The 21,507-nt window shown below is 45.2% G+C and overlaps 1 protein-coding gene across 1 annotated transcript in view; it reads left to right on the top strand.

Moving 5' to 3' along the window:
- Positions 1 to 4,782: 4,782 nt before the first annotated feature.
- LAP3 (leucine aminopeptidase 3) overlaps positions 4,783 to 21,507 on the top strand; it is a 31,671-nt gene continuing 14,946 nt past the window's right edge. Inside the window, exons 1-7 of the mRNA XM_032400059.1 lie at positions 4,783 to 4,947; positions 7,219 to 7,334; positions 8,642 to 8,696; positions 9,154 to 9,259; positions 10,354 to 10,513; positions 12,037 to 12,201; positions 15,167 to 15,325. Of these exons, the coding sequence (XP_032255950.1) occupies positions 4,846 to 4,947; positions 7,219 to 7,334; positions 8,642 to 8,696; positions 9,154 to 9,259; positions 10,354 to 10,513; positions 12,037 to 12,201; positions 15,167 to 15,325 (863 nt within the window). The 5' untranslated portion in view covers positions 4,783 to 4,845. The remainder of the gene's footprint in view (positions 4,948 to 7,218; positions 7,335 to 8,641; positions 8,697 to 9,153; positions 9,260 to 10,353; positions 10,514 to 12,036; positions 12,202 to 15,166; positions 15,326 to 21,507) is intronic.

Below are 21,507 nucleotides of genomic sequence, written 5' to 3' on the forward strand. Positions count from 1 at the left end.
CTCACATTTTCATTCTGTGCTGGGCTCTGAAAATTATGTAGCCTGGCCTGGTAAAAGACTCTAACATACTAATGAACCATATCAGAAATATAGTGCCAACTTCCTCAAATTCCTCCCACTTTGATTCTCATACATCTAGTGCAATATAAATTGATGACTTCCTACAATAGTGCATAATACCTTCAAATGAAAATCAAACACGCCTCACAATGCTACTCTTCTTTGTGAATTTATTTTTTGTAATACGAATGTGTAAGGTTTAAAAAATATTTTCATTGAAGGACTATTAACATATGATGTTATATTAGTTTAGATGTGTATGGTTTTCTTTAAAAATTTTATTTTTTTTAAGTAGTCTCTACACCCGGGGCCTCTGGGTGGCTCAGTTGGTTAAGCAGCTGCCTTTGGCTCAGGTCATGATCCCAGGTCCTGGGATCAAGTCCCACATTGGACTCCCTGCTCAGCAGAGAGCCTGCTTCTCCCTTTTCCTCTGCCTGCCTCTCTGCCTATTTGTGCTCTCTCTCTATCTCTCTGTCAAATAAATAAAAATCTTAAAAAAAAAAATGTAACCTCTACACCCAGTGTGGGGGTAGAACCCACAACCCAGAGATCAAGAGTCATAGGCTCTACTTACTGAGCTGGCCAGGCACCCCTAAATGTGTGTTTTAAGGAGCAGTGGCAGACCACATCCCCCTCCTTCAGACCAGCCCATCTGACGGTTTATCTGTCTACAGTCACCATCAAAGGAAACCAGATAATGCTGTGGCATCGTGATTTGTGTTATTAATCTAAATTCTGAACTTCCAACAAGCCTCCACAAGAATCTGTCCAGTTTGGAAAAGAAAAAAGAAAACCAAAATAAGCATGAGAACCAATAAGAAGTGGGAAACACTTCAGGTTGAAACCAGGGCGGCAGAATTGAAATATCTTGAGCAAGGCTTTTTAATATTGTCTGTGTGTATTGGTTAGAATTCCATTTCAGCTGTTGTAAGAAAGGACAAAATAACAGTAGCCTAAACAAAGTAAGTCAGAAATGATTCACTGACCAGACGCTGTTGGTGAGGAGCTTCCTGTGTCTTGTGGTTTACAGCTCCTCCCACTAAGTCTGCATTCCAGGGACAGAGAAGGAGAGAGGAGAAGGAAGAAGGCTCCCTCTCCCATTTTACAGAAATCTTAAGGCTTTTTTCAAGGAACTACTCTCTGTTTTTCTCCTGCCCCATTAGTTGCTACATTTTATTCTCTGGGCTGGTTCTTCTTTGTTCCAACATCTTTATGTTAAAGGCCCTTAGAGCTCAGTCCTTGGTACTTTGCTTTTTTCCCCCTTCTGTCCATCTTCCTCCTTTCATGGACTCATGGCTTTAGGTACCATCTTCATGCCAATGACTCTCAAATGTATATCTCCAACCCAGAACTTTCTCTTGAACTCCAGACTCATACATCAAGCTACTTCCTCTACATCTCCACTTGGATGTCTAGTGGACGTCTTACAACCCTGACCACCGCCTAAAAACCTGCTCCACCCACATCCTTCCTAGTCGATGGCATCTTAGTTCCCATCCTCACTGATGGCAACTTCTTCCTTATACTTGCTTGGACCAAAAACTGGAGTCATCTTTGACTCCTTTTTCTCACACCCAACCTCCAGTTCATGAAGAAGTTCCGATGGCCCCACTTCATTTATTTTTTAGAAGATTTTATTTATTTATTTGTCAGGGAGAGAGCACAAGCAGGGAGAGCAGCAGGTAGAGGAAGAAGCAGGCTCCCCGCTGAGCTGGGAGCCTGATGTGGGCCTCAAGCCCAGGACCCTGGGATCATGACCTGAGCTGAAGGCAGCCGCTTAACCAACTGAGCCACCGAGGCATCCCTCCACTTTAAAAATATACCCAGAACCTGACAATTTCTCAACACCTCCACTTCAGCACCCTAGCCTGAGCCACCATCAACTTTGATCTACATTTTTTAAAAGTGGCTTAAAACTACAATATTTATTATGCTCACATCTTCTGTGGGGTAATAATGTGGACAGGGTATAGGGAGGATGATTTGCCTCTGTTCCTTGACGTCTTAGCAAGAAGACTCAAAGGCTGTGGCTGGAGTCATGTGAACTCCAATTCTCACCCCTCTGGAGCTTGATTCTGGCAGCTGCCTCCAGGACTTCAGTTCCTCTCCTCTTGGCTGTTCCACATGGTCTATGGGCCACGTTGGACTTCTCAGCAGGGAAGCAGTATTCAAGGAACCGACGGTCAGTTCTTTCCACTCCCTAGATGTTTAGCCTTCAGAGTCAGATTATTCACTGGACATCTCTCTTCTCCGTGTTTCATCAGTAATGTTTATAGTATGGAGTATTTATGGTTTCTAGAACACAGTATTCATCCTGCAAGGATTTCAGCTTTGGAGTATCCTTCACCCAAGTTTCAAAAGTCTGGCTGACTCCATCCTCAGGAGGAGTGAGGAGAAGGAGCACTCACTCCTGAGACGTGAATCAATGGAATATGTCATCTAGAAGCTAGATTGCAGGTTTATTATAAAAAGACATAACTCAGGAACAGGTGAACAAGATGCATGGGGCAAGATATGTGGGAAGGGGCGTGGAGCTTCCATGCCCTCTCCGAGTGAGTGGTCACTCCCTGAATCTCCATGTGTTCACCAACACAAGTGCTCCAACTCTGACCTACATTATCATGTCTATAAACAAGATTTGCATTGCATAACAATTTACAGAGTTGTGAAAGAAGTTCCTTGGAATCTGAATCAGGTACCCCAGAGGAGCCTGTTCACAGTCTCTCTGGACCATGCACAAGTTTCCAGGGAAGCATAACTTTCCCCTACCTACACTGCTCAACTTTTTGTACGCTTCATGCCAATCTCTATCAATTGTACTAAAGCATAGCTTTTATTTCTCCCAGTTCCTACAAAGTACTTAATGAGTCCATGTGAACTCCCACATCAATTATAAACTCTTCCAGCCTTTCAAGATCCTCTTTAATCCAGCATCACTCTGTTTTATAACCACCTTTCATTCCAGGCAGGCCTGATCCCCATACCCCAAGCCAAGCCAACACCCTCCCTCACACTCCTCCGTATTTTCATGTCCTCTTCAATCATCTATATCCTTCTCATTCTACTGGCTCATTTCAAGTTTTTTTTGGTTTTGCATTTATTATCTAAAGACCACAAGTGAGGCCTGTTCTTCAGTTATCAAAGCTATATCCACTAGACCTTGATCATGCTTTCATTCAAACATTATATGCACACCTTGTGTATGTGTCAGCTACTGTCTACACTCTAGATCTAGGCATTGGAAATCAAGAGACAAAAGCCTTGGGGGAAACATACAGTGAGCCTACAGGTAATTAGTTCTTTGAAACAAGGGGCTGTGGTAGCAAAGGAAGTGCACATAACCCACAGCTGGAATGTTATCGAAGTTTCCTGAATGGCATGCCATCAGACAAAGTCTTAGTCAAGCTGAGAAGGGGGCAGAAGGAACTGGGGCAAAGGCACACATCACTCAATGAAATACTGTCTGTTTTTATCTCTTACATTCATGATATATCTTGCTTCTACTACATAATAAAGTCCTTGAGGCCACAGACATTTAAATCCCCAGTTTCTAACAAAGAACTTAGTGAACACTTTGTAAACTTAAGGTTTGATTGATGGCTAAGTCTTATATCCCAAAGTGGTCAATAACAGTTTGGTAAGGACAAAAAAGTTACTTGGGGGCTATGAAATTTATTTCTCCCTTACCCCGTTAAGTATATGAAAATGTAAATGCTGTGGTCCCTGAAGCACACTGCAGTTGGTGTATCCCCACCACCACCCTGTGCCCTAAGCTAAAAAACAAAGATACAGCTAAAATAAGGATCAGACAGTGGTGTAACATTAAGGATAACTTCCCTTATGCCTTCCTCCTTGTGCTTCCCAATGTTCTCAGAGTTGCATTCAACCATGTATTTTTATTCATTTTTAGAGAGAGAGAAAGAGAAGACACAAGCATGAGCCAGGGGAAGGGCAGAGAGGGAGGGAGAAGGACAAGTGGACTCTGCTGAGTGCAGAGCCAAGGCGAGGCCAACCTCTTGACCCAAGATCAAGACCAGAGCTGCAATCCAGAGTAGGACACTTAACCGACTGAGCCACCCAGGCGCCCCCATGTATTTTTTTACAATAAAAATTTTAAAAACCTTTTTTAAAAAAGGAAAACTGTGTTAAAACATTGAGCACTATTCACAAAGCTCCTATTTTCCAAAACATTTGGGCTGTCTTACATTATACACCTCTGGACCACATGCAAGTTCAAAAAAGTTCCAAAAAAGGATATGAATAAAAATAACTCGACAGGAGAGCCTCTACTATGCAGTTAGACCTCTACAGGAAAACCCGGAGCCCCGCCTCCATCCCCGCCCCTCCTTATATGACGTAACCGAGACCCCGCCTCTCCTAGCGCGCCTGTCTGAGAGCCCGCCTCTTCGCTCCAGCCCGCACAGGCACACGCACGCTGGCACGCCCCTGAGCCTCCGCCAGATCCGCGCGTCCATCCCAGCACCGCCCAGTGTGCGGGCGCGTGCCTTCCCGCTCCGCCCCCTGACATCTGCCCCGCCCCCCAGGCGCACGCACGCTCGGTCCCGCCCAAGCTCGTCCGAGTTCAAGCCGGTCCGCACCCAAAAGCCACGCCCCTGGTGGCCTCCCGCCACGCCCCTGACGCCCGCCAGGCACGCTCCCTGGCCCCGTGCCCCGCCCCCTGAGCGCGCGCACGCTGCCCCCGAAAGCCCCACCCCTAGGCAGGCGCCCGTCCCCCCAAGGCGCCACGTGCTCGCTGGAGGGCGGCGCAGGGGCCGAGCCGGGAAGATGTTCTTGCTGCCCCTTCCGGCTGCCGGGCGAGTCGTCGTCCGACGTCTGGGCGTGAAGCGTTTCTGGGCACGGGGTCTCGCCGCCGCAGACATGACGAAGGTGAGAGGCCGTCACTGGAGTCCCGCTCCGGGCGACCGGAGCTTCGGGGCGGGTCGAGAACCCGGCTCAGAAGTGCCCTGGCTTCGCCGAGCTGGGCTTTGGCAGGGGCAGGTGGCTTTGGGCTGCCCATCCCCCTGGCTGTTTGCCGAGCGTGTCCATTCTTCCATCTTTTGCTTGGGGGAGTGCTAGGTTCCGAACTCCGGCCGAGAGAGTGTGATAGCTGTGGCGACCGTGTCCTGAGCTCGCACTCTGTGCCCGAGTCCTTGTTTTGTTTAGTCCGCGCTGTGCCCCAGGAAAGGACAGTGCCGGTGGTGTTGCCACCGTGGCTAGGACGGAGCCCGCGTTTGGTGAGGTGCGGCGTCCTCTAAGGTCCCAGAGGCGGCCCATCTCGGGCTCCACTCCGCCCCCAACCCCCCGCAGTACCCCTTAAGTGGAAGGCCAGGACAACAGGTCCTCCGGGACTAAACTAATTGCCTGAAAGAGTTTCTAGAGGAAAAATAGCGTCTCTCTAGGGAAAAGGGCTTTGCACAGAGACCCATATCTTTGTGAAATTAAAAGGAGAGCGTCTTGGAGGAGAAAAGCTTTTTCCATCTAATTGAGCTCAAAAAAATTATGAAGGTCACTATTGGGATGTGGAGGATCTGGAAAGGGGAATGGTTCGGTGAAAGGAGCACAAGCTTGGGAGTCATGCTTAAGGACCAGAAAAAAAATGGCCCTGGCAAGGAATATTCTGGATAGGGATTGAGCTCCGGCCTCCAGCTGTATCGCAGGTGGCCAAGGGACCAGATACCTTGTCCTGTGTTCTTTCCAGTACTGTGCCACATCGTTCCCAGGTGGCAGGTGGGTCGTGTGTCCTCAGTTCCCCACTTGGTTCCACCGAATTCCGGGCAGTGGGCAGTCTTAGGAGAATTAGAATCTGGAAAAGTTATTTTTTTGATGAAGAAGAGAAAGGACGCTGTTTGCTCCAAGTACCGGTGTGATTTTGTGGAAAAGATGTAGGATTGTCAGAGAAGGTAATCAGGATTCTTGCTCAGTTCTGTTGCACATGGGCTAGTAGGTCAGACCAGGTTTCTGTCTCCTGGTCTGTGGGAAGAGGAGTACGTGTTCTTTCCACCTCACAGAGTTGCCGTAAGGCAGAAAACATTTTAAAGTCAAAAATGGCCATGCAAAGACAAATAGTGATTCCCAGGTTGACTTCCTTCTTTCGGTTCTTTGAGGCGTGACAGGATGAGCTGCTAGGTGCTGGGCACAGGGCTCTGCTCTCTGTGAGGATGCCTCTGTGTGAAGATGCATCCTTCTTCTTTCAGCCTAGGAATTGGCCAGAGTGCGGATTTGTATTGGCAGCTGCAGCCATTGGCTTTACTGTGGTAGCATCCCAGAATACCTGAGATTTGCATTTGAAGATTGTAGGGAGGGGAAAACTTCCCTCTACTCTGCTGGGTTCTGTGGCTGGACCTGGGAATTAAACGGATGTATGACAGGTTAACAGGGAAAAGTGTACATAATTTATTTGCTGTTTTTACATGTACATGGGAATCTTCGAAAGGAGAACGAAGACCCGCAAGCCTTGAGCTGTCAGGATAGCTTATATACCTTTTTAAACAGAGAACGAGCAATTGTGGGGATGTAACAAGACAAAGGGGGTTGGGCTGGGGCAGGAAATTGGGTGACAGTGACTAGGAAGTATACTGGGGAAATTAATGGAAGGTAAGGGTTATTTTAGTAGGTTTGTTTGTGTGGATCCATTTCTTAGTACAGGGAGAGCACCTTTCTTAAAGGAAATTTTTTGCCCTGCTTTTAGGTAGAAAGTGGGATATCATCCCTTCCTGCACCTGCTGTTTCTCATGTGCCTTTAGCTCAAAATAATCAATATGCCCAAGTGGCATATTTTGGGGTGGCATGTTCTGAATTCCTTTGAGGTCTAACTTGGTTAAAAACGGATTTGTTTTCTTAAACAAAACACCTTTCTGCCCTTCTTTATTTGGAAGCAAAGAAAACCCTTTATGCTGTGAAAGCCCTTTCTTGGGAGGGATCATGAAGACCCAGGACAGGTAGTACTTGTGGTCTTGCTTTGGCAGGAATTTGAAACATTTAGGCAGGATGTGAGTGTAGCTGACTGCCCAGCACCTGCTTCTTTTTTGGCTTTGGCCTTGAGGGGAACACAATTTGGGTGGAATTATTTGCTTCTTCTGGAACGTGGGGAACTCTGAGTCCCCCTAGGGGACCTATTCTAATTACACTCATTTTTTTTTTCCGCTTGTTCTTTCTCAGGGTCTTGTTTTAGGAATATATACCAAAGACAAAGAAGATGATGTGCCACAGTTTACGAGTGCGGGAGAGAATTTCGATAAATTGGTGTGCGGAAGGTTGAGAGAAATTTTGAACATGTAAGTATTCGCCTATGGGTTCCAGTTTTTAAAATGCCCTGAAACCGAAAGAGAATTTTTTTCTTATGCTTTATTGTTAGTAGATAAAAATTAAGGGAAGTAAGTTGGCCCGTATCTTCTCAGGGGAAGTGAAAGTATTTGCCCCTGGAATGCACTTTGGTACTTTGCCTTTCAGTAGGGGTGAGTCTACAATTCTGGGAAATAAGGCCACTTCAAATCAGAAACATATTGTGAGAGACTGACCTAGAAAGATCTGGAAAGTATCAGATTTCCTCAGCCCACCCTCATCCTACCCGCCTGCCTTCCCACCAGTCTGCCTGCTCTAATGCCCCTTCATTTATGGGGGACAGCCTGTCCCTAGACTAGCTCAAAACAGCTTACGGGTACAGCTGCTTTCTTGGTGTGCCTTGAGTTTCAAAGTCTCAAAGTGAATCACCTAAGGGTATAGTTAGACTACAGATTCTAATTCAGTAAATCTGGGTGGGGCCTGCTATCGGGAGCACTCAGATTAGATACGATTTAGAGGAGGTACAGAAATTGGGAGTTTCAACTCCTGAGCTGCAGGCCACGTTTGGCAGAATGAGAAGTGTCAATTTAAAGCCACTGCAAGTACATGTTATTCAGATTATAGATAACCTGTTGGAATGTAGTCTAATAATTATAGTCATTGTTGAATCCCGGGGTGATAGAATTTGCATCCCTTCTCAATTCCCAGTCCTTCACCAGTAGACTGCCTTCTCAAGTGCCGTGATTAATTCATTAATCCAAAATCCACCGTTTGAGTATGGTACAGCCTGGCCTTCCTGACAGATAACTATTAGCTGCGGCACCAGGGCATCCAGTCCTCTGACTATAATTATTCTTTGCCACCTCCTTTGTTTGGAAATTGCCCAGTATCCCATCTGTGCAGAACCCCACTCACCCACCCCAACAGCCTCCAAGCTGAACGCTGCAGTCAGGTTGGCCATTACGAAAGATGGGAGTTTCGGGGCAGCCTTCATTCCCCTCTGTAGCTCAGCGCCTCTCTGTGTCCACACATTACCCATCCAAGGCGTTGCTCTCTGTAGTTGTTTTCAAATAAGTTTGTACTAAATCCAGTGTGGAAGTTTGCTAAATGATTTTTGAGCTAGAAATAGAAGTGCTGCATCTGAAAAATCTGACCTGAGAGAATTCTGTATTTTGATAAAAACATAAATGCAGCAAATTCACAGAAGCAGCAGAGTATTGTAATCATGCAAAAGATATGTATATGTCACTTTCCAAAGGAGCAGAGACAACTAGTTTTTAAATATTTCCTCTCGTTTTAGATCTGGACCTCCTCTGAAGGCAGGCAAAACCCGAACCTTTTATGGTCTGCATGAGGTATGAGATGAAGATAAGCTTTATTTGGCAAAGCCTCAGTGGGCCCCTCCTGAGTGCCAAGTAATGTGGCTGCACAGTCGTGCAGAAAATTTTGTATCTGATTGTGTGTATGCTTTTATCCCTGTGTTAAGCCACAAATATTACTTAAGGTTGTAAAGAGGCAATTAGCTGTTAAGAAGCACTGCATCGCGGTCTGTAGGCTTTCGTTGTTCAGTTTCCATAGTTGTGGCACAGGCTTATGTAGAATTATTTGCAAGATTATCCTCACTCTACCTTTTAAACACAAATGATACAATTTTCCCGAGATACAGGGTAAAACAAAACAACTAAATTTCACCGGGAGGTTCCTGTGTGGAGGTGAAGGTAATTGTGTGGGAGCTCACAGACCTTTCCCTGCTGGAAACAGATGTTTTAAAGACATGATGTGGTTGGTTGATCTTGTGCATGTGCCGAACAGGACTTCCCCAGCGTGGTGGTGGTTGGCCTCGGCAGAAAGGCAGCTGGAGTCGACGACCAGGAAAACTGGCACGAAGGCAAAGAAAACATCAGAGCCGCTGTTGCAGGTGATTCCGCTTTTGAAGTTTAAGGTTGATGGAGAGTCTCGAGGATGTCCTCTTTAAGATTGTCTCTTTCCGCTCGCTTGGTCCTTGTAACTGTCACCACCCCCCACCATGTTCACAGAGAAAACAGTTTCTGAGCAAATGCTCGGTTTCCCTTACACGGTATGCCTGGCCTTACGTGGATACAGAACGTTAGCTTTTGGAATTTTAGTTTTGATATTTGCATAGCTTGTGTTTGCAGGCTTCACAACCATTAATTGTTCTCTCATGCAGTATTCACCCCAGAGCTCTGTGTTACCAGAAAGTTATGGTGGGTTTTTTCCTTTTTGTAATACAAACCTCTTGTTGCCTGACTTTTAAATGACGTGGAATCCTCTTACTTGCAGTTAGAGGAAATGGATGCAAAGTGTGGGGTGCTTGGATGGTAGGTGTCTGTCCCCGTTTGCCACGTGCATGGTTTACAAGTTGAGATAGATGCCACTGAGTCACTTCAGAGCTGAGCAGCAGAATGAGGCCTTTACCTAGAGACTGTGGTTAAAGATGATTTGAGAGACATTGCTGAGGCGGTGATAATTACCTTGATTGATCCTTGGCCCTGTGGCTATCGTCTCTGTTTGTTAAATCTACTTTCAAAGTTCATGTTGAGTGATTCGTTCATAACTTTTATTTGAGACTTTTTGCTGACCTGATCTTCATAAAATGCTGTGTTACTAATGGACTTTACTCAGTTCTTTGGATATAATTTCAATGTCATCATTCCTCTGCCATTTTTAATCTGATAAGCTCTTGGTGACTGGAAAGCTTTGTCAGGAAATTCTGGTGTTTCAGAAGTTGTACAATAATAGCAGCCACTTCTGAGGCCCCACTCTACCAGGAGCTGGGTCAGCCCTTTTATCTGTGAGTCTGTCCTCCCACTGTCTGTCAGATGTGGACACATCCTCACTTTGCAGAAGGAAGCTCAGAAAGGTCAAGTGTCAGCTGGGATTTGAACCCCAGACCTCTTGTTTTCTCAGCCCACAGTCATGCCTCTGCCTTCCACTATTGGGTTGCTTCTGACTGACTCCCATTTTTTCTGGTTTTTCTCTGTCCTTTTGAAGCGGGGTGCAGGCAGGTTCAAGACCTGGAAATCTCTACCGTGGAGGTGGATCCCTGTGGAGATGCGCAGGCGGCTGCAGAAGGAGCAGTGCTTGGTCTCTTTGAGTACGATGACCTAAAACAGAAGAAGAAGGTTGTCGTGTCAGCGAAGCTCCATGGAAGGTGATGGAACAAAACCAAGATTAGGATTGCATTTCCTGACGTTCAGATAGTCGGGCCTTTGGGTGTGAGCTGCCTGCTTCTCAGTATGGGCATGCCACATGGCTTGTCTGGGACCTCCCCCATCACCTCAGCCATTTTACAAGTGTGGTGACTGTCCTCACATTCTGCTCCTGGCTTTTGCCAGGTTCGTATTTCAACCTGTGGCTTCCTAGGCCCCTCCATGCTTGCTAGTTACTAGGAAGCCAAACCAAGTTGGCTCTCTGAAGAGGGGAGAATGTGACAGACAGGTCCCAGCAAGTATTGATACAAATAATTTCCATTTAGCCAGTATCTGTTGGCACTGTGTCAAATGCCAGGATATACAGAGAGAGGGCTTAGGGTCCTTGCCCTCATGGTCTAGTGGGGAGGGTCATTTTTCAGCAGACTTATTGAGTACCTACTACATTGCAGCCCTATCTTTCCTGGGTTCTAGGAGATGACGCCTCTGCCATCAGGAATAGACAGAGGTGAGACTTCAGGAGATGGCGCTATGAGGACAGTGGGCGTCTTGATATAGCCCGGGGGTGGGCAGCTGTGAGGGAGTGGTTTGGGATGAGAGCTCTGGGACCGCCCAGCCTGGCTTTGAACCCTGGCTCCCCAACTTGCTGGCTGGGCAACTTCAGCGAAGTGACCAAAATCTCTTGTTTCGTTTTCTTCATTTGTTCAGTAGAGCTGTAATCCCAATGTCATAGGGCTTTTATGGTGATCGAAAGACATTGTCAAGTGCGCGGCACATGGCAAATCCCCCATTTCTGTGCCACCTGTATTAATTCCTGTTGTGCATAAGATCTGAGATCGTGACACACATGCCCATATCTTTTCTTTTAAAGCTGGTCCTTGCCCTTTGGTGCACTTGTGTTCAGAGCCCTGACCCGGGCAAAAAGGAGGCAGAAAGGCCTTCACTTTCACATCAGGACTGTTGCAGTGTGCTTGCTCCACAGCAAGCCCCTGGGGCTGCATCCTCCCTGCTGCAGTGAAGGAGGACACAGTGGGCCTTTGGGAAGATGGAAACCCCTTTTTTTTTTTTTTTTTAAAGATTTTATTTATTTATTCATAAGAGACGGAGAGAGAGAGAGAGAGGCAGGGAGCCCGATGCGGGACTCAATCCCAGGACCCTGGGATCATGACCTGAGCCGAAGGCAGACGCTTAACCATCTGAGCCACCCAGGCACCCAAGATGGAAACCTCTTCCATTGGTTTGTGTGTTAGAGTTAGGGCTTCAGGGACCCATCAGTCCACCTCTTTTTCATGCACATGAAATGTGAAATGCTTCTGTCCTCTACCTCGGCTCAGCTAGGGCCTGTTTTCTAGCTCTTTGTATCTGCTGCCCTGGGTCAGAGCAGAGAATGATCCAGGTCCTGTGTGTCCATTTTGCACTTGGGGTCTTCCCCTTTTATTTTTATAGGGTAAGAGCCCTCCTAGCTGCAGTACAGTCAGTATCTTGAGAGGTTGTCTGACAGTGACCTTGTGCTTTCTTCCACCAGCGGGGACCAGGAGGCCTGGCAGAAGGGCGTCCTCTTTGCTTCTGGGCAGAACTTGGCACGGCACTTGATGGAGACTCCAGCCAATGAGATGACACCAACCAAATTTGCCCAAATCATTGAGAAGAATCTCAGAGGTGCTAGTAGTAAAACAGAGGTCCACATCAGGTAATGCAGGGTCACGTCACCGACTCAGGGTGTTACGGCAAGAGCCTTGGAGCTCCTAAGAGTCCAGCGCCCTCAGTGTCCAGAGGAGTCACTTAGGACCGGTAGCCACAGACAAGCTGGGATAAGGGCTCAGTTTGAGGTTCTTTTCATGCCTTTGAGGGAGCACCCTGACTTCACACTACATCCTGCGTGTGTGTGTGTGTGTGTGTGTTTGTAACAGCTTTCTTGGAAATACAGTTCACCTAGCATACAATATAAATACGATGTAAAGTGGGCAGTTTATCGATTTTTACTCTCTTCACGGAGTTGTGCTACCATTACCTCCATCAATTTTAAAACATTTTCATTACCCCAAAGAGAACCTTGTACCCATTAGCAGGCACTCTTCATTTCCATCTTGTCGTGTCCCCTCCACCATTGCAATCATCAGTTGGTGGGCATTGTGTTGTTCCTACCTTTTGGACACCATGAGTAATGGGGCTGTGAGCGTTAGTGTACATGTTTTTGTGTGAACACATGTCTCTCATGTCTCTTGAGTGTGTACCTAGGAGTTGAATTGTTGGATCAAATGGTAACTCTGTTCCGTTTGTTGAGGAATTTATATATCATGTTTCCTTTGTGTGAGCTCTTTCTATCTTTTCTCTTTTTGACAAAAGTAAAGAGCACAGCATTCATAAGTTGGTATGAATGAGAATTGTGCCTTGTAGATTCCCAGATTCAGTACCGGAGCTGTTGTTCCCAGGCAGGCCTGAGTGGGCGTCGTCAGCAGCTGGGCTGCAGGATATAAATGCCTGCCCTCCAGTTCCTTTATCCTCCTGCGATCTCCCCATAACCCCTAAAGCAAACCAGGTCTGAGCATTGGGGGATTTAGAATTAAAAAGAATCAATAGATAGTTGCTTTACCTAAATAATTCTTTACTTCCAATGTTGTATCTTAAGGGAGCTTGCACTTAAAAGACTTCTTCAGTGCTTAACTTTGACTACAGTTCACATTTCTCAGGAAAATCCCTGTGGTCTAGACGGAGTGAATAAAAATGTGTAATCTATAGAAAACATAGGACTCAGAGCTTGATGACATTTTTGGAATGGCTGGCATGTATTTAACCTGTGGTCAGCTTTAGTCTCTATGAAGGGGTCTTGGCAAAGGCTCTTCCTTGTTTCCTTTGAGGAGGCACCAGAGCTACTTTGTGTCAGCAGACGGTGTCCGTGTGGTTACACATCCCTGAGGGCGCTTCCTGTGTGTGCCTGGGAATTTGGCACACAAAGGGGGGGGGGGTCTTTGCCCTCAAAGAAGCGAGCAGCTTATAGGCAGGAATAGGCAGGGAAAAGGGGTACACAGAGGATCCTAGTCAAGGAGGCTTCTGGAAGAGCCGGAAAGACTTGCCAATGAAAATGGTGCCTAAGCAGTCTGGAAGATGGCCATCGCAATTAGATGGAGAGAGAGTAGGGCGGGGCATTTCAGGTGCAGACTTGAGTGTGCGGTGGCCCCTTGGGAAACTACCAGGGCTTGTGAAGCCAAGGAAGGGTTCAGGCAGCGATGAGGCGGGTCAGACGGGCAGGGTTTAACCCATTAAACAGACAGCTGCTCTTGTGTAGATGGCTATCAGTCAGAGAAATACAGACGGGACTTCCAGAAGGCCAGGGCTTTCGTAAAGCATCAAGTACTGAGTTTGTACAGCCTTGCTGCTTTTGAAGTGGTGTTTTCATTGTCCTCCCTTCTGTTTTTATATTCTTTCCCCTCTGAAGTCTGGTGGCCATCTCCCCATGGCGAAACCCATTTAATGATCTTAATGAGTGGCCAGGCAAGTGTAGGGAGGAGCGCTCCTTGGATGTAGTTTTTACTGCTTTGCCTGTTGGAGTGTAGGATTTCTCTCCTGGCCTAGTTAACTGTGGCCAGAATTCAATACAAAGACCTTTGTACCCGTCACCTGCCAGGGATAGCGATATGGCATCTCTTTTCTGGTTGGCATTACAGACTGTTCCCATTGGATCACCCCCAGTGATCCCGTGTTTAAGTATTTACTAGTTTTCCCACTTCAAGCAGACATCTCAGACTGCAGTTGAAACCCTGAGAAGCAGTGTGACAAGGTTGAAAAGATCAAATTCCAGCAATTCTAAAACAGCAAAGAACTGTGATACTTTAGTGCAGTCATTGGAGTGTAGCTTTGTTGGATTTTTTGTTTTCTTTGTTTTTTTTGTTTTTATTAGTTGGTTTTTTGGGTCATTTTTAGAAATATAAAAAATAAAGTACTGCACCCTGTAACTGCTTTTAAGCATCCTTTATGGTCTCAGAGCTCTGCCAACTTCATCTTACGTGAAACTGTAGATATAGATCAGTAGGTTAGGGGGAACAAATCAAGCAATAAGTACTTATTGACTCTGTCCTGTTACCTGACATTGTATTATGTATTATGGGTGAATTCATTTTTTTGGGGGGGGGGGACAGCAAAGCAAAGTTTATTGAGCGATACAGCAAAGTGACAGTACAAAGCTTCCAAGGAGGGAGGGGACCCGAAGGCGTTGCCCTCTCTTAGTAATTCTGTAGCTCATCTTTTGACAGATGTATCAGTGACCTCATTTTGTTTTTGTTTTTGTTTTTTTAAGATTTTATTTATTTGAGAGAGAGAGAGAGGGAGAGAGATAGCAAGAGAGAGAGCACGAGCAGTGGGGAGAGGGAGAAACTGGCTCCCTGCTGAGCTGGGAGCCAGACGTGGGGGATCATGACCTGAGCCGAAGGCAGATGCTTAACCAACTGAGCCACCCAGGTGCCCCAACCTCGTTTTATAGATGAGGAAACAGGCTCAGAATCAAGTGGCCCAAGCATATACAGAAAGCAAGTAGGATGTGATAATTGAAGCATTAACACGTGTATATGTTTTAAGAGTTTTACACATAAATATTTTCTAAGTTATTTTGAAATAGAGATAACGAAGCATATTGACTTTTCTCCTTTTCTGCACTGTAGACCCAAATCTTGGATTGAGGAACAGGAAATGGGATCATTCCTAAGTGTGGCCAAAGGATCTGACGAGCCTCCAGTCTTCTTGGAAATTCACTACAGAGGCAGCCCCAATGCAGGCGAAGCACCCCTGGTGTTCGTTGGGAAGGGGATTACTTTCGACAGGTACCTCTTTATGTCTCTGTGCTTTGTATTTGGTGAATGCTTTGTATGTGCTTGTATCGTTTATGTGAAGTTTGCTTCACAAGCATGGTGTTCGGTCCAATCTTATATGTTACTTTAAATGTATTAAGCTGCCGTTTATAAAATGCTTACTGTGTGTTAGAGACTCTGTTAGGCATCTTACATGTGTTATCCTTGCTCTTACTCCTAGGAGTTAGGCACACCTCTGCAGGTAAGGAAAGCATGGCTTGGAGAGGTGACGTAATTTGCTCAGAGCCCTATAACTCATGCATAGGGTCAGAAGTCAAACTCAGGTCTGTCTTTAAAATGACTAAGATCTTTCCACCGTACACTTTGATTTTCCTGTGTGGATATTAAAGCCCCCTCGTGTGGATAATGGGGATGGAGCTGTTTGGATCATGTCATTGCCCCTTCGCTTGATTCCGATTGCTTTCTTTAGCTGACCAGCCTAGCTCCCATTAATCTTATTAAACCATAAGTATTCCTTAGAATCGGGAACTGTCTGGTTATTTCAAGCCAGGAGAAGCTGAGGTGGAGGAGTCCGTATTCCCCGGTATAGGTCCGTATTTCCCGTGGGAGGCATTGGCTGCTAATTAAGCATGAGGGTTAAAAAGGATTACTTGGCCAAAAACTAGGGTAGGTAAAACACATGAGATTTTTGTTCTGTTTTTTTTTTTTTTTTTTTTTTTTTAACTACAGGACTTCTCAGGGCACAGAATGTAGCATTTTCTAGGCTTCATTTGGGAGGGAATTGATTTCTCTTGGGACTCATGGTCCATGGAAACTACTTTGGAAAATGGTTGTACAGATCCGTAAAATCTGGGTGTCTCCAGTACACGTGGGCACCCATTCAGTTGCTGTGGAACGTGAATGAGTACAGCCCTCACAGGAGTGCTTCCAGGTGCCGTGAGACCCAGCCCGGGCAGCACTGGCTGCCAGCGGGGTCTTCCTGATGTTAGCATCCTCTGTCTTCTACCCAGAGGTCCACCTTCTCTGCTTCGAAGCATTGGTCTCCAAACAATCATTCTGGCCCATCACTAAAAGGTTCAAGCTTATATTATTCACAGTATGCGTATTGATTTTTAAGTTACATCCGTATGCAGTCATAGACATAAAACTTAAGTGTCTGTCGTAAAGCACGACAGCAAATAAAAATTAGAGAGTGAAAGTTAGGCTGTTCTTAATTGTCTTGCTAATTGTGATGATTTTATACTGTCGTGGGCTAATATCGCGATGCAGCATTAATGCTCAATGTGAAGTTTATGGTTAATTTAAATCCATACTTGAATTTGTGCTATGAGAATATTTTAGCAAGGAAGCCTGACCTAGTCTTTGGGTTTAGAGAAAGCTTCTTCAAAGGAGTGACAGGTTTAGCTAAAGAGGGGAACGGTAGGAGGAGTTAGTGCAGCAGGGAGGAGGGCAGGGAGGAGCTGCAAGGTGAGAAGGACGAGGGAAGGCCTGAGGGAAGGCCTGCAGACAGGAGAGCGGCTGAAGCAGAGCGCGGCGGGGAAGGAAGCACACAGCGGGTGGAGACGGGGGGCAGAGATGGGTGGTTCTGGGCCCGGTTGCCTTTTGGACTTTGCTCTAAGAATAACTGGAAGTAACTGAAGGGTTTCTAGCCAGGAGAGTCTGTGTTTTCTTTAAGTATTACAGTTTTAGCATTTAAGGCTATGATCCATTTTGAATTTTGGTGCGTGCTGTGGAAAGCATTGTTTTTTTTTTTCTTTCCATATGGATGTCTATTTGTTGCAAAGCTGGTTGTTTAAAAGACTATCCTTTTCCATTGAACTACCTTGCACCATTGTTAAATCAGTTGGCCATATTATTGTGGGGTCTAACTCTGGCCTCTTTGTCCTTGCCCCCAGGACCTTGCGACCAAGTGTTTAATGAGTACAGCTTTGTCTTGACATGTAGTAATGAGTCCTCCAGCTTTGCTCTTCTTTTTCAAAATTACTTTAGCTGCGTCCTTTGCATTTACCTATCAATTTTAGAATCTGCTTATGATTTTTTACGTGCACACACAAACACACACACAAAGCCTACCGGGATGTTTGTTGAGGTAGATATTTTTTATTTTGGTAAAAATGGTAGTTGTGTGAGGAATGAAATGAAGGGGGTAAGACTGGTACCAGGGAGACCTGAATTTATAGGAGCCGTGGCAGACACCCCAGTGACTTGATGGTGGCCTCACCAGGATGGATGCAGTAGAAAAGAAATGGATGGATTTGAGAGAGATCTAAAAGGTGAGCGGTGGTAACTGCTGCTCTTTGGTGGTTACTTTGAACTGTAGTCCTATGCATGGAGAGTGAGAAAGATGTGAGTAGACAGAATGACCTCATGTACTGGTGTGTTCCCTGCCCCCCACCCCACCGCATGGGGTTCTCTCTGGACTTCTTGAACCAAGAGTGTGCTGCTTTTCTTATTCTGAGCCAGTGGATCATCTTTAATTCTAGGTGTAATTGACAGCCATCTAATTATCAGGTGCTTCTGAGGCGAGTGAGAATTAGGCCTTAATGTCCGAGGAAAGCAGCCCTCTGTGCAGGGAATAGACTCCGGAGTCGCCAGGGCAAGTCAGCAGCAGATCTCAGTGAGAACTTACAGTCACAGCCCCGGCCCCAAGCTCAGGCTGTGAAGCAAGTGGCTTCTGGACTCTTGTAGACTGGAAGCAGAAAAGTCACTAGGTAGTTATAGAAGCCTATTCAGGGGAAGTAGTTTGGATTTTTGCTAACTGAAACCCTTCTTAGCTCTCATGTTTGAACGCTGTCTTTTTTTTTTTTTTTTTTTTTAATTTTATTATGTTATGTTAGTCACCATACAATACATCGTTGGTTTTTGATATGGTTATCCACGATCCATTGTTTTCATATAACACCCAGTGCTCCATGCAGTACGTGCCCTCCTTAATACCCATCACCGGGCTAACCAATCCCCCCTCCCACCTCCCCTCTAAAACCCTGTTTGTTTCTTAGAGTCCATAGTCTCTCATGGTTCATCTCTCCTTCCAATTCCCCCCCCCCATTTTTCCCTTCCTTCTCCTAATATCCTCCATGCTATTCCTTATGTTCCACAAATAAGTGAAACCATATGATAATTGACTTTCTCTGCTTGACTGACTTCACTTAGCATAATCTCCTCCAGTCCCATCCATGTTGATGTAAAAGTTGGGTATTCATCCTTTCTGATGGCTGAGTAATATTCCATTGTATATATGGACCACATCTTCTCTATCCGTTCATCTGTTGAAGGGCATCTCGGCTCTTTCCGCAGTTTGGCTATTGCGGACATTGCTGCTATGAACATTGGGGTGCATATGGCCCTTCTCTTCACTACATCTGTGTCTTTGGGGTAAATACCCAGGAGTGCAATTGCTGGGTCATAGGGTAGCTCTATTTTTAAATTTTTGAGGAACCTCCACACTGTTTTCCAAAGTGACTGTACCAACTTGCATTCCCACCAACAGTGTAAGAGGGTTCCCCTTTCTCCACAACCTCTCCAACATTTGTTGTTTCTTTCCCTGTCCATTTTTGCCATTCTAACTGGTGTAAGGTGGTATCTCAGTGTGGTTTTGATTTGGATTTCCCTGTCGGCTAGTGATGATGAGCATTTTTTCATGTGTCTGTTAGCCATTTGTATGTCTTCAGAGAAGTGTCGTTTCATATCTTCTGCCCACTTTTTGACTTGATTATTTGTTTTTTGGGTGTTGAGTTTGAGAAGTTCTTTATAGATTTTGGATACCAGCCCTTTATCTGTAGTGTCATTTGCAAATATCTTCTCCCATTCTGTGGGTTGCCTCTTTGTTTTGTTGACTGCTTCCTTTGCTGTGCAGAAGCTTTTTATCTTGATGAAGTCCCAAAAGTTCATTTTTGCTTTTGTTTCACTAGCTTTTGGAGATGTATCTTGAAAGAAGTTGCTGTGGCCGATGTCAAAGAGGTTACTGCCTATGTTCTCCTCTAGGATTTTGATGGATTCCTGTCTCACATTGAGGTCTTTCATCCACTTTGAGTTTATCTTTGTGAATGGTGTTAGAGAATGGTTGAGTTTCATTCTTCTGCATGTGGCTGTCCAATTTTCCCAGTACCATTTATTGAAGAGACTGTCCTTTTTCCATTGCATGTTTTTTCCTGCTTTGTCAAAGATTATTTGACCATAGAGTTGAGGGTCCATATCTGGGTTCTCTATTCTGTTCCATTGGTCTGTATGTCTGTTTTTGTGCCAGTACCATGCTGTCTTGGTGATCACAGCTTTGTAATATTGCTTGAAATCGGGCAACGTGATGCCCCCAGCTTTGTTTTTCTTTTTCAACATTTCCTTGGCAATTCGGGGTCTTTTCTGATTCCGTACAGGTTTTAGGATTGTTTGTTCCAGCACTTTGAAAAATGTCATTGGAATTTTGATTGGGATGGCATTGAAGGTATAGATTGCTCTGGGTAGCACAGACATTTTAACAGTGTTTATTCTTCCGCTCCATGAGCATGGAAAGTTTTTCCATCTTTTTGTGTCTTCTTCAGTTTCTTTCATGAGTGTTCTGTAGTTCCTAGAGCATAGATCCTTTACCTCTTTGGTTAGGTTTATTCCGAGGTATCTTATGGTTTTTGGTGCTATTGTAAATGGAATCGTTTCTCTAATTTCTCTTTCTACAGTTACGTTGTTAGTGTATAAGAAAGCAACTGATTTCTGTGTATTGATTTTGTATCCTGCCACATTACTGAATTGGTGTATGAGTTCTAGTAATTTGGGGGTGGAGTGTTTTGGGTTTTCCACATAAAGTATCATGTCATCTGTGAAGAGAGTTTGACTTCTTCTTTGCCAATTTGAATACCTTTTATTTCTTTTTGTTGTCTGATTGCTGTTGCTAGGACTTCTAGTACTATGTTGAACAATAGTGGCGAGAGTGGGCATCCTTGACGTGTTCCTGATCTTAAGGGAAAGGCTCTCAGCTTTTCCCCATTGAGGATGATATTCGCTGTGGGTTTTTCATAGATGGATTTTATGAACTTGAGGAATGTTCCCTCTATCCCTATACTCTGAAGAGTTTTAATCAGGAAAGGATGTTGTATTTTGTCAAATGCTTTTTCTCCATCAATTGAGAGGACCATATGGTTCTTCTCCCTCCTCTTATTAATGTGTTCTATCACATTGATTTGCGAATGTTGAACCACCCTTGCATCCCGAGGATAAATCCCACTTGGTCGTGGTGGATGATCCTTTTAATGTATTGTTGGATCCTATTAGCTAGAATTTTGTTGAGGATTTTGGAATCCATATTCATCAGGGATATCGGTCTGAAATTCTCCTTTTTTTTTTTTTTTTTTTTTTTAAAGATTTTTATTTATTTGACAGAGACACAGCGAGAGAGGGAACACAAGCAGGGGGAGTGGGAGAGGGAGAAGCAGGCTTCCCGCGGAGCAGGGAGCCCGATGCGGGGCTCGATCCCAGGACCCTGGGATCATGACCTGAGCCGAAGGCAGACGCTTAACGACTGAGCCACCCAGGCGCCCCGAAATTCTCCTTTTTGATGGGGTCTTTGCCTGGTTTGGCGATTAAGGTAATGCTGGCCTCATAGAATGAGTTTGGAAGTTTTCCTTCTGTTTCTATTTTTTGAAACGGCTTCAGGAGAATAGGTATTATTTCTTCTTTGAATGTTTGGTAGAATTCCCCAGGGAATCCGTCAGGCCCTGGACTCTTGTTTTTTTGGGAGGTTTTTGATCACTGCTTCAATCTCATTACTGGTTATTGGCCTATTCAGGTTGTCAATTTCTTCCTGTTTCAGTCTTGGCAGCTTATAGGTTTCCAGGAAGGCCTCCATTTCATCCAGATTGCTCAGTTTATTGGCATATAGTTGTTGATAATAATTTCTTTTCTTTTTTTTTTTTTTAAAGATTTTATTTATTTATTTGACAGAGAGAGACACAGCGAGAGAGGGAACACAAGCAGGGGGAGTGGGAGAGGGAGAAGCAGGCTCCCCGCAGAGCAGGGAGCCCGATGCAGGACTCGATCCCAGGACCCTGGGATCATGACCTGAGCTGAAGGCAGTCGCTTAACCAACTGAGCCACCCAGGCACCCGATAATAATTTCTAATAATTGTTTCTACCTGCTTGGTGTTAGTCGTGATCTCTCCCCTTTCATTCATAATTTTATTAATTTGGGTCCTTTCTCTTTTGGA

This window comes from Phoca vitulina, unplaced genomic scaffold (assembly GCF_004348235.1).
Source record: "Phoca vitulina isolate PV1807 unplaced genomic scaffold, GSC_HSeal_1.0 scaffold3, whole genome shotgun sequence".
NCBI classification, from domain to species: Eukaryota; Metazoa; Chordata; class Mammalia; order Carnivora; family Phocidae; genus Phoca; species Phoca vitulina.